Source organism: Sorex araneus, chromosome 11, assembly GCF_027595985.1.
Source record: "Sorex araneus isolate mSorAra2 chromosome 11, mSorAra2.pri, whole genome shotgun sequence".
Taxonomy (NCBI): Eukaryota; Metazoa; Chordata; class Mammalia; order Eulipotyphla; family Soricidae; genus Sorex; species Sorex araneus.
In genome coordinates this window covers 22913628-22925453 of record NC_073312.1, presented here as the reverse complement: position 1 = coordinate 22925453, position 11826 = coordinate 22913628, and the positions used below count along the sequence as shown (strand labels likewise).

General features: G+C 57.5%; 1 protein-coding gene across 1 annotated transcript; it reads right to left on the bottom strand.

Annotated features, from left to right (window-relative positions):
- Positions 1-8149: 8149 nt before the first annotated feature.
- LOC129399354 (calcium homeostasis modulator protein 2-like) lies at positions 8150-11535 on the bottom strand. The gene is made up of 2 exons (XM_055119170.1): positions 11005-11535; positions 8150-8596 (listed from the first exon to the last, which is right to left on the bottom strand). The coding sequence occupies exons 1-2, from the start codon at positions 11533-11535 to the stop codon at positions 8150-8152; spliced, it is 978 nt and encodes a 325-aa protein (XP_054975145.1).
- Between the last annotated feature and the right edge of the window lie 291 nt (positions 11536-11826).

Sequence of the window (11826 nt, the reverse complement as noted above, 5' to 3'; positions counted from 1 at the left end):
CAGCACTGGCAGCGAAGGCCAGGGGCCAGTCCCGGGGGCCAGCACAGACGAAGACATGGAGGGGAGGCAGTGTAGCAGGGAGCCAGACACTCGGGGTCCTGGGCCATGGGGTGGGGTGTATGTATGTGCGTGCGTGTGTGTGTGTGTGTGTGTGTATGTGTGTGTTTGAGTGTGTGTGGAGGGAGTTAGTGTTCTCAGTGGCTGCCTGCAATTCTCACCCTGAGCACCACCAGTTTGGCCCCAGGAGAAACAGTCGGACAGGCTCTCAGACCCCACCCCTCCCTCTCTAGGGCAAGCGGCAGGCACCTGGGTTTTACTGCTCTTCTGTATGTTCCCCAATTCTGAGGTACTCTGCCTGTGTGTTTGTGTGTGTGTGTGTGTGTGTGTGTGTGTCTGTGTGTGTGTGTGTGTGGCACAGGGAAGGGAGAGGCCCGTGTGAGGGGACTGGAGAGGGAGCTAAAGAGAGCTGGGACACCTCCAGGGCCTGAAGGCTGATGGGCCCAGGGGACTCGGGCCTCGGGAGAAACCCTCCCAGCCCAGATCCCCTGTCCTGAGTTCCTCGGAGGGCTGGGCCGGCGAGAGGCAGGGTGCGGCCATGCAGAGAGCAGGGGAGAGGAGGGGCTTTGCTCTCTTGAGCACCACCTCAGCTGGGGTGGGGGCCCCAGAGGACTGAGGCCCGCGTCAGAAGGAGTCGGGCTGGCTGACACTGAGGGTTGTTTTCCTTCTGCCTAGATGCCCAGTCGGGGTGATCTGCCCGCAGAGCCAGGAGACCTCCGAGGCCCCCCGTGGGGCCAGAGGCGTTAGGAGTGTGAGGGAGATGCCGACTGAGGGGGTGTCCAGCTCTGAGGCCCGTTTGAGTGTGTGCGGGCCATGCTGGGGACTGACTGCCTCAGTGGCCTTGTAGCGACAAGGCTGCCCTGCGCCCCTGTGCTGTGCTGAGGGTGTCGCTCGCGTGAAATGCAGTGCTCTGAGTACACCCCCTGAGACTGAGTTTGGGGGGTCCTCTCTGTCCCCGGAGTGAGTTTGGAAAGGGGAGTATGATCCTTCTCTTGGAGGGTCTGGCCAACGAGGGCGGGAGCAGGGGGCTGGGGTGGGAGAGAGGACCCTGACCTTGTCACAGGTCCTGTCTCAGGTGCAGTGTAGAAAAGTGGTTCCAGTCACGCAAACGACACAGAAAGGAACATCTCAGAGGTGGAAGAGGGGTTTATTTCTCCTCTCTTAACTTTTTTCTTTTTACTTTCCTCCCCTCCCCTTTCTTCTCCCCTCCCCTCCCCTCCCCTCCCCTCCTCTCCCCTCCCCTCCCCTCCCCTCCCCTCTCCTCTCCTCTCCTCTCCTCTCCTCTCCTCTCCTCTCCTCTCCTCTCCTCTCCTCCTTTCTTTTCGGGCCACGCAGGCAATGCTCAGGGGTTACTCCTGGCTCTGCACTCAGGAATTACTCCTGGTGGTGCTCGGGGACCCTATGGGATGCTGGTCACAAGCGCTCTACCCTCTGCACGGTCTCTCTAGCCCCATTTTCTCACAGATTTTCTTGACAGTGAAATCGCTCGTCGCTCAGGGCAGCTAGAAAGATCTCTCTCCTACCTAGGAAGCTCTTTGATATTTCGAAAGAGCAAAAGACTGGTATTGATGTTAGGGCCTTTGACTAACTGCCAGGCCGCCCGCCACCCTTCCTAGTTTGCCTGGGTAGTGGCCGAGAAGCATCGAGTGCTCACGCCCCCAAGTGGTGATTTTTGAGAAATGCAGGAAAGTGGAAGGAGAAGGTTGGCAGGACAGTGCCCCTCAGGCTGCTGAGAGAGAACTGTCCACAGGCTCCCTCCCTGGGAGAGCACCCACCCTCCCTGCCAGGCGCCTGTGGGTGAAGGGCGGAACAAACAGGAGCCTCTGGGACTCCTCTGGGGAGAGGGGGACGGGACCAGACATCACTGCCAGCAGGAACGGAGAAACGCCTGGTGTGGAGCTGATGGGGCCCTACTTGCTGGAGAGGCGCTGGCTGACCCTACTGGCCTTTGCATTGTGGCCACGAGGTCGTTTCCAGTTGTATGTAGACACACTAATCACACGCTTCGGGTCTCTGGGCTTGATGGATCCGTAGATAGACTCTCCACAAAAAAGGTCACTCAGAACATCTATGAGAAGGTCCAGAGATAGCCAGGGGTCAAGGTGCTGGCTCTGTGCAGTGATTCCCCAGCTTGGAGCAAGGAGTAGCCCCTGAGCAACACTGGGTGTGGGCCCTCCCCCTTACCCCCATCCTATGAGAGAAAGAGGCGGCTAGGGAATGTCTCTTTGATTTGGAATCTATTCTGTTTCCCTTACTGGAATTTGTCCTGTACTCCCTGGCTAGAGACTCTCTTGCCTGTGCTCCTGGCTGTCTTCCCCGGGGCCCCGCAGAGGGAGTGGGCTCCAGCTTCCCTCCCCGCCCCTAGCAGTGCTCCCACGACCGAAGACCTCCAGAGCCTAACCACAGCCATGCTCAAGGCCCCTCTCCACACATTCAGATGAACCTCATGCATGAAGGTACCAGCAGAGGAACCCAGGTGTGTGGGACCCGGGGCTGAGACCTCCAAGCCTGCTCAGATTGGGACTGGGCCTCTTCTGCCCAGATTTCCCATTTTCCAGTAGCTAGGCAGTCACACCCAGGGATTGCCCCCGGTGCATTGTAATCCCACCAACGGACTGCAGACTTAAAACCAAGCTCCTGGAAGCATGCGGCCTCGAAGCTTATAACCTAGTTCTCCCTCTGGGAGAACCTCGCTAGCTACTGAGAGTTTCCTGCCCACATGGGAGAGCCTTGCACACTCCCCATGTTGTATTCATATGCCAAATCCAGTAACAATGCTGGGTCTCATTCCCCTGACCCTGAAAGAGCCTCCAATGCGGCATCATGATCTTTGGGAAGGACAAGTAAAGAGAAGCTTCTAAAATCTCAGGGCTAGGAAAAAGCAGACATTACTGAGACCGCTCGAGGAATTTGACGATCAACGGGATGATGATGATGATGATGATGATGATGATGATGGTGATGATGATGACTCCCTGGCTAGTTCACGGGGCCCTGGGTCAAAGCCCTAGGCACTCCGCAGGCAGGGGTCAGCTGGCTTTGGAATTCAGGTCTGCCGTGTGCAAGGCCAGCACCCTCACCGCTGTACTAACACTCTGGCCCCCACTACAGACTCTTATCTGCATGGAAAACCTCAAGCCGGGGCAGTTTGGGGCACATTGTGAGCCAACGGGGAGCCTCCCCGACTGGGCAGCCGCATCCCAGCCTGAGTGTGTAAATCCACTTTTACCTTGGGGCATCCCCCACTCTCTCCCCTCTGCTCCTGTTCCCTTTGAACCCCTGGCTTTTTCCCTCCCTCTTCTTCTCTCTCCCTTCCCTAACTAAAACTATTGGAGTTAAGTTTTAAGCATTCATGGGGTCTGCTGGGTTTCACCAAAACTCAATACATCAAAATTCTTATCTGGAGGGGCTGGGAAAGACTTGGCAATAGAGCACTTTCCTTGCATGTGTGAGTCCGGGTTCCACACCCAGCACTGCAAAAATGAACAAAACTCTCTTATTTGAAATGGGAAAATGATTCTTTTTTTTTTTTTCTTTTTGGCATCACACCTGGCGATACAAAGGTGTCACTCTAGACTATGCGCTCATGAATTAACCTAGTGGTGCTCCGGGGACCATACGGAATGCTGGGAATCAAACCTGGGTCGGCTGCATGCAAGGCAAACGCCCCACCCGCTGTGCTATCTCTCCAGCCCCGATTCTGTTTGCTTTTTTTTTGGGGGGGGGGCACATCCGGCGATGCACAGGGGTTACTCCTGGCTCATGCACTCAGGAATTATTCCTGACAGGGCTCGGGGACCATATGGGATGCTGGGATTCGAACCCCCGTCGGCCGTGTGCAAGTCAAACGCCCTATCTCTGTGCTATTGCTCCAGCCCCAAGAAAATGATTCTTACCACACTAAGAATCTTGTTTAATGGTTGCCACTGATTACGGGAACCCAGGAACTGGATGGGCACTGAGCCACCCGCCACCTCCCAGGTAAGGGATGAGCATCCCTCAGCACAGCCTTACCTGAGACTCAAACTTGAGCCTGCGGCTCACCTCCTCCCGGAAGCCGGACAGGTTGTCAGGGCTCTCCTCGCAAGGGAACATGGCCAGGATCTGCGTGGTCTGGGAGAGAGGGAAGCTCTCGTTCTCAGCCGTGAGCGAGGACGGGTCCACAAACTCGCTGAATACGCAGACGTAGGCGTCCCCTCGAAGCAGGGAGATGACCAACCAGGTGAGGGGGGCCACGGCTGCGAGGCCCACGATGGAAAATAGGATGCATGGGCATTTCTTGGTCCTGAAGCACCTGCACCCGTCCACCAAGTTCCTGGTTTGGTTGTTGAGGATGATGCTGATGAAGAAGAGCAACAAGGCGGGCCCCAAGGTGGCCGTTAACCCATACCAGAAGTTCCGAACTGGAGAGCACGGGCACTGGAAGGCCAACAAGGAGAAGAGCTCCTGGCCCCCCGTGGTGCCCAGAGCCACCAACACATTTAATGTCACCAAATCCTTGCTCCTGAAAATGTGCAACAGGAAGTGGGCGATGGGGTTAGCCATGGTGTCGGAGAGGTGCTGCACTAGGAGGAAGTGCGGCCTGGCAGGCACCTTGCAGCAGGGCCGGGCTGGTCACTCCGGTGGCAGCTGGGCACCTCCTGTAGGACAGCAGGAGACAGAAGAATGTTGCTCTTAACCCAATCCCCAGGGGAAGCCCCTGGGGTCAGGCTGACAAGGGGCAGTGATGGTGGCCCGCATCCTACTCAGCCATCATTCCTCATCCTCGGGACCCCTCGGTGGGCTGTCAGCCCTAAGACTCGCGGAGAAGGGGCAGTGGCCCCAGGGTGGCCTCTCAGAGGCAGAGCTGTGGGCCCTCCTCTTCGGATGCTCAGACCTCCTGGCTTTTTCCACCTTCTTCCTGGGGGCTGAGGAGGGCCCCGTGGCCTGCCAGCAGCGACAGGACGCTCACTTCCCTTCGGACTGCGGGTTGGGTCCGGGCAGTGGTCTGTTGGGCCAGTGTCCTGATGTGGGAGGGGACCTGCGCCCCCGATGGGGGGAGGTGACCCTGTGCTGTGGAGTGGCGCTGGGGAGAGTCCTAGGCATCATTGCCCTCCTGGGGGCCTCAGGTGGCTCCGGGCTCCCGCCCACTCGGGCATCTCCTCTGGGCCCCTGTCCTCTCAGGGAGGCGGGAGGGCCAGGGAGGGAGTGCAGAGGCCTGGCCATGGCCCCCGCATCTCTCTCCTGCCGGGGCTCCAGATGACTGTCAATGTGGGCGGAAGGGGTCATGCTCCCCATTGTGAAGAGCAGGAAATGCCCCCAGGAAGTTCTGGAGTCTGGGGTGGGGGATGTGGCCCAAGGCAGAGCTCAGGCCTCTTCCCTGTGAAGACCTGGGTTCAGCACCCTCCCCTGCAAACTGCAAACATGGAGGTGCTGGGCAGGAACTTTGGAGCAGCATCTCAGGAGCCTTGCGTGGAGGGTGAGGTGAATTTTCCATCTCGCCAGTCTCTGCTGACCTTATTCTTTGTGCACCCGCAGGCCCTAAGGAACCTTCTCTCCTCCAATTTCTCTTCCCAACTCGGCAGCCCTGAGCACTGGACCCTGAGCACAGGCCCCCCAGCCTGCCAGTGACAGGAAGTCTGGGCCCCAGGACACAGGGTTCTATGAGGTTCAATTCCCACACAGCTGAGCCGGGCCCAGGGTGTGGCCTGTCTCCCCATCATTCTCTCCATCTCTGTGAGTTAAAGCCACAGTCCTCAGGCAGGGGCTGGGTTGGCGTGAGGGTTGCGGGCAGCAGACAGGTGGGGCATCTGCCCAGTATCACCCCAGGGGCCCCCCCTCTACATGTGCCCCTTCTGCTAGCTGTCAAGACTTCCAGGCCAAGGTTGCTGGGTACCAGGAGCTAGGGGTCAGGGCGAGCGGGGGAGAGGAGAGGAGAGGCGAGGGGAGAGATCTGACCCCCACCTGGAGGGATCATGGCTCGTTCCTGCTCCCCAGGAAGGGAGTTTGTGGGGACGCGGGAACAGGCGCCAGCCTTCTCTCGCCTCTGCCCTTCTTGGCTTTAAGTTTCCCGTGAGCGCAGACTCTGGGTGCAAAGTGTCCAAATAGGGCTCCAGAGTCCTGGCCATGGTGGGGGTGACCAGGCCGCCTTCTGAGACTACAGCCGGGCCAGGGAGGGGCATCCCCAGACTCTGCCAACAACGACCGGAGGGATTGGAGACTGGGAGACGGGAGTGGGGACCAGCCCCACTCTGCCCGGGGGAAACTCACACCCAGGGCTGGCGCCTTGCTTACCCAGAGCAGCTGCGGGGCTCAGGTGAGCGGCTTTGTCCTCTCTGGGCTCCTGGACAAGAGGCTCGCTGGGGTGGGGGCTGCAGGCGCTGCCTTCCTGCTTTGCTTCTGTGCTGGAGCCTGATGACTTCAGAAAGTTACAGTCCGGAAAGAGGATGTCAGCCCCCGCAGTGGGAATCTGCAGGTCAAGGGGCGGGGAGGAGCTGGGAGCAGGGGGCAGGAGGGAGGGATTGGGCACTCTGCTGCCTGCAGGGCTGACTCTCAGGTCAGCTAACTCGGGTCAGCTAATTCGGGTGCTGCTTCAGACCTCGGTGGAAGGGGCTGTACAGCGGGTAGGACACTTGTCTTGCATGGGGCCGACCCAGGGTTCAATCCCTGGCACCACAGATGATCCCCTGAGCCTGCCAGGAGTCATCCCTGAACACAGAGCCAGGGTAAGCCCTGGGCCATGCTCGGTAAAGCCCGAAGATGAAAAACAAAACAAAAAAAAAATCTAGGGTGGAGAAAAAACAAAGAAAAACGAGCACCCCGGGGCCTGGGAGCTGTGCGATGGCTGGAAGAAATGGAGCACAGGTTCTACAGGAGTCCTGGGGTCCGGTCCTCAGCGCTGCTCACCCTGCAGGATTCCACAAGCATCTCCCGGAGCCACCCCTGAGCACCAAGCCAGAAGTAAACCCTGAGCACCACTGGTGCAGCCTCTTACCCCCTCAAAGTAACCAAAGGAAAAGTAGAGCCCAGATCTCAGGAGTGCTGGGAGGGGAACTTCAGCATGTGGGACCCTGAGCTCTGAGGGCGTCAGTGAAAGAAGTTGGAGCAGGGTGTTATCTTTTGGTTTTTTGCCCACACCCAGCTGACTCCTTGCCTTTTTTTTGGTTCAGGGTCACCCCTGGCATATGTGGTCCAGGGTGCCAAAGCCCGGTCAGCCACACGCTAATCTTAGAGCCCTGCCCGCTGGACTATCTCTCCAGCCAGTGTTTGCTTATTTATTTATTTATTTTACAATTTTTAGATATTTTATTTTCATAAACAAGTTCACAATAGTTTATTGCAGATAATATTCAAAGACCAATCCCACCACCGAGTTACCTTCCCACCAGAAGAAGAGTGTGTATGAAGTTTGTTGTATTTCATTCTGGAGCCATTTAAACCCGAATATAAAAGAATACAAGCAAGTATGTTAAAACCAAACAAACGTGTGCTACTTTTGGTATATAAGTGAGTTAGAGTATAAGAGGTCTTGTACCACATTAGGAAATTCGGCGACTCTCTCTTCCAGGAGCTTTAGTCTATAGTCTCTGGGTCTCGGCCATTGATGAGATTACATGGCACGTGGCGGGGACGGGGACAGTTCAGTTTGTGGGTGTCACTGCCAAGCTACTGGAAAACTGGGGAGCTGGGGGAGGAGTCCCATTTCCGATTGGAGCACGCTTAGAGATCTGTGTCACAGGTTCCCGCATACCTGGGTTTTCCTGCCAGTTCCCACTAGGGTTAGGCTCGTCCGAGTGTGTGGAGAGGGGCCCTGAGCATGGCTGCAGTTTGGTTCTGGAGGTTTTTGGCTACCGGGGTTCTGCTTTGGGCTGTGCTCGGGAGTCACTCCCAGGTGAACTTTGGGCAAACTTGGGGCTGGGGTTGCATCCAGGGCTCCTGCTTGCGAAGCCTGAGCTCAGCCTGGCGAGCCATTGCCCCATACTGCAGGTGTTCCATCAGGTCCACAGGCCTGTCCTTCAGGGGCGGCCAGGTCCGCTGCCCTCTCCTCCACACCCCATACCGCTGAACCTCATTCTTCCTCCAGAGCCACTGGTTGGGGAGAAAGGGTGGTGCTTCAATGGTCGGAGGTTGGGCTGTCAGCAAGTTGGGGCTGAGGGTGGGGAAGTAGGGTCATATTGAAATCCTTGTCGATGAGAAACTGCCTGTTGGCCCACTTGTGCAGGAGGCTGTAGAGGGGCATGCCCTGCATCTCCTGGTACTGGGAACTGCCAGTGATTTTTTCCCACGGTAAAATCAACTGTGTGCCTTGCTTTGGAAACTTGGCCATCAGCTCCTTTTCCCTCTCGTCCAACGCCACGAAGCCGAAGAACTGCTTCACATTGTTGGCCGCCAGTGCGAGCGAGTGGGCCTCGGCCGTGCGTCGCAAGAGCTGCTCCTCATTTTCGAGGTAGCGGGCCCTGTAGTCCTCCTGGTGGTAGCCGAGCATCGAGCAGCAGGCCTTGAGGCACTTGATCAGGAACACCACCACAGCCACTGTGCAGATGAGCAGCCACCCTAATAGCTGAGACAGAGGGCCGGTCAGGGAAAGGGGCAGCTGAGGGGGTCCAGAGCGGTTGGGGTGGATTGGCCCTCAGCACCCCCCAGCCAGCCGGCTCTCCATCGCCCGGCTGCAAATTCTGCCCCTGAAGGAGAAACCAGCATTCCCAGCGGGATTCCATCCCTCTGCCCTCACTCTAGCACCTGCTCTGTGCTTAGACTTTGCAGACCCCTGCTGCCTTCCTCTCCCCCCACCCCAGGGCCTCCTTCCACATCTCAGCCTCCAAGTCTGGCTCAGACAGAGAGACTCAGTCCCATGCCACCTCGGGGAAGCCTCCAGAGACCCACTGGGAGCCCCTACATGCCTGCTGCCTCCTCACCCTCATTATCTTATAGAAAAATTACCTCATGCTTGTCTCAAAGACTCCTGGGGTGGGTGTCCCTCCATTTGGCCCTGAACAGCTCTGAGCAACGGAATCCCATTCCTGTGTCTCCACACCCATCTCGTGGGCTGCTCACGCTCCCCTTTACTGTAGCTTCGTGTGTGTGTGTGTGTATGTGTGTGTGTGTGTGTGTGTGTGTTTGTTGATCCTGGGTCACTGGTGATACTTCAGCTAACCTGGCTCACAGTTTAGCCTTAAGGCCTGAGGGTTGTGGTGCTGCCCGAACCCTGCAGGGTAGGTGATAACCAACTTTCCCCAGTGACACCTGGGACAAACCCAGTGATGCTTGGGAGCCTCCAGGGCTGTCCCTGGCTGTGCTTAGGGACCGTGTGGTGCCAGATTGAACCAGATCGGGCTGGGTGCACACCAGGCTTGAACCCTGGCCCCTCTACTGTCCCCAGCCACAACTGGTGTTTGCCATGTCCCGACACTAGGTCAGTGCCTCCTTGTCGCTCCCCGGCCTCTTCTCTGTCCCTTCAGGCTCCACCAGGCACCTTCCTTTACTCTGCCCTTCATTCATTTATTTATTTATCCCTTTGCTGCCTCGGAGCAAAGCCAAGGTGAAGGTAGGAGGGAGCAGGAGACGAATTTCTCAGAGGCAATAGGACCAAGATGGGATCTAAAGCAGCAGTTTCTGCCACAGACAGACCTGTCCGTGTCGGCAGGTGGGGTCAGATGCCTCACTTCTCACTGCCTGACTGGGGCCCGCGTGCAGGGGAGACAGTGGGCGGGCATGAGAGGCTGGAGAGCTGCTCCAAAGCTGCAGCATCACCGGCCCTACCGGAGCCCTGGGCCCGGGAAAGGGCCCCTTTGTTGTGCAGACACAGGCCCCGTGAGACAAGGCTGGCACAGGTGGTGGCCCAGGAGAGAGGTGCCAGCAAGAACTAGTCCTGTGATGAGCTGCAAGAAGACTCCCCCAACCTCTGCTGTTGACAAGACCCTAACCACAGACTAATTTGTTCTGCTTTCGTTTTTGCTTTTTGGGTCACACCCGCGGTGCTCTGGGGACCATATGGGATGCCCAATTCAGGTCTGCCGTGTGCAAGGCAAGCACACTCACCGCTGCACTACCACTCTGGCCCCCACTACAGACTCTTATCTGCATGGAAAACCTGAAGCCGGGGCAGTTTGGGGCACTTTGTGAGCCAACGGGGAGCCTTCCCAACTGGGCAGCCGCATCCCAGCCTGAGTGTGTAAATCCGCTTTTACCTTGGGGCATCCCCCACTCTCTCCCCTCTGCTCCTGTTCCCTTTGAACCCCTGGCTTTTTCCCTCCATCTTCTTCTCTCTCCCTTCCCTAACTAAAACTATTGGAGTTAAGTTTTAAGCATTCATGGGGTCTGCTTCGGTTCACCAAGACCCAATACATCAAAATTCTTATCTGGAGGAGCTGGGAAAAGACTTGGCAATAGAGCACCGTCCTTGCATGTGTGTGTCTGGGTTCCACCCCAGCACTGCAAAAATGAACAAAACTCTCTTATTTGAAATGGGAAAATGATTCTTTTTTTTTTCTTTTTGGCGTCACACCTGGCGATACACAGGGGTCACTCTTGGCTATGCGCTCATGAATTAACCTGGTGGTGCTCAGGGGACCATACAGGATGCTGGGAATCAAACCCTGGTCGGCTGCATGGAAGGCCAATGCCCTACCCGCTGTGCTATCACTCCAGTCCCAATTCTGTTTGGTTTTTTTTTGGGGGGGGTCACATCCGGCGATGCACAGGGGTTACTCCTGGCTCATGCACTCAGGAATTATTCCTGGCAGGGCTTGGGGACCATATGGGATGCTGGGATTCGAACCCCCATCGGCCGTGTGCAACGCAAACGCCCTATCTCTGTGCTATTGCTCCAGCCCCAAGAAAATGATTCTTACCAAACTAAGAATCTTGCTTAACGGTTGCCACTGATTACGGGAACCCAGGAACTGGATGGGCACTGAGCCACCCGCCACCTCCCAGGGAAGGGATGAGAATCCCTCAGCACAGCCTTACCTGAGACTCAAACTTGAGCCTGCGGCTCACCTCCTCCCGGAAGCCGGACAGGTTGTCAGGGCTCTCCCCGCAAGGGAACCTGGCCAGGATCTGCGTGGCGTGGGAGAGAGGGAAGCTCTCGTTCTCAGCCGTGAGCGAGGACGGGTCCACAAACTCGCTGAATGCACAGACGTAGGCGTCCCCGCGCAGCAGGGAGATGACCAACCAGGTGAGGGGGGCCACGGCTGCGCGGCCCAGGATCGAATATAGGATGCCTGGGCATTTCTTGGTCCTGAAGCACCGGCACCCGTCCACCAGGTTCCTGGTTTGGTTGTTGAGGATGATGCTGATGAAGAAGAGCAACAAGGCGGGCCCCAAGGTGGCCATTAACCCATACCAGAAGTTCCGAACTGGTGAGCACGGGCACTGGAAGGCCAACAAGGAGAAGAGCTCCTGGCCCCCCGTGGTGCCCAGGGCCACCAGCCCATTTAATGTCACCAAATCCTTGCTCCTGAAAATGCGCGAAAGGAAGTGGGTGATGGGGTTAGCCATGGTGTCAGGGCAGGGGCTGCACGAGGAGGAAGTGCGTCCTGGCAGGCACCTTGCAACAGGGCCGGGCTGGTCACTCCGGTGGCAGCTGGGCACCTCCTGTAGGACAGCAGGAGACAGAAGAATGTTGCTCTGAACCCAACCCCCAGGGACAGCCCCTGGGGTCAGGCTGACAAGGGGGCAGTGATGGTGGCCCACATCCTACTCAGCCATCATTCCTCATCCTCGGGACTCCTCGGTGGGCTGTCAGCCCCCAGACTCGAGGACAAGGGGCAGTGGCCCCAGGGTGGCCTC

What these genes read in the sequence shown, in the direction of transcription:
- LOC129399354 (XM_055119170.1), bottom strand. Translation starts at nt 11,535, where the DNA reads ATGGCTAACCCCATCACCCACTTCCTTTCGCGCATTTTCAGGAGCAAG. An exon ending in GGCTCAAGTTTGAGTCTCAG is followed by an intron (nt 8,597 to 11,004) that starts GTAAGGCTGTGC and finishes CCTCTGTCTCAG; the next exon opens with CTATTAGGGTGGCTGCTCAT.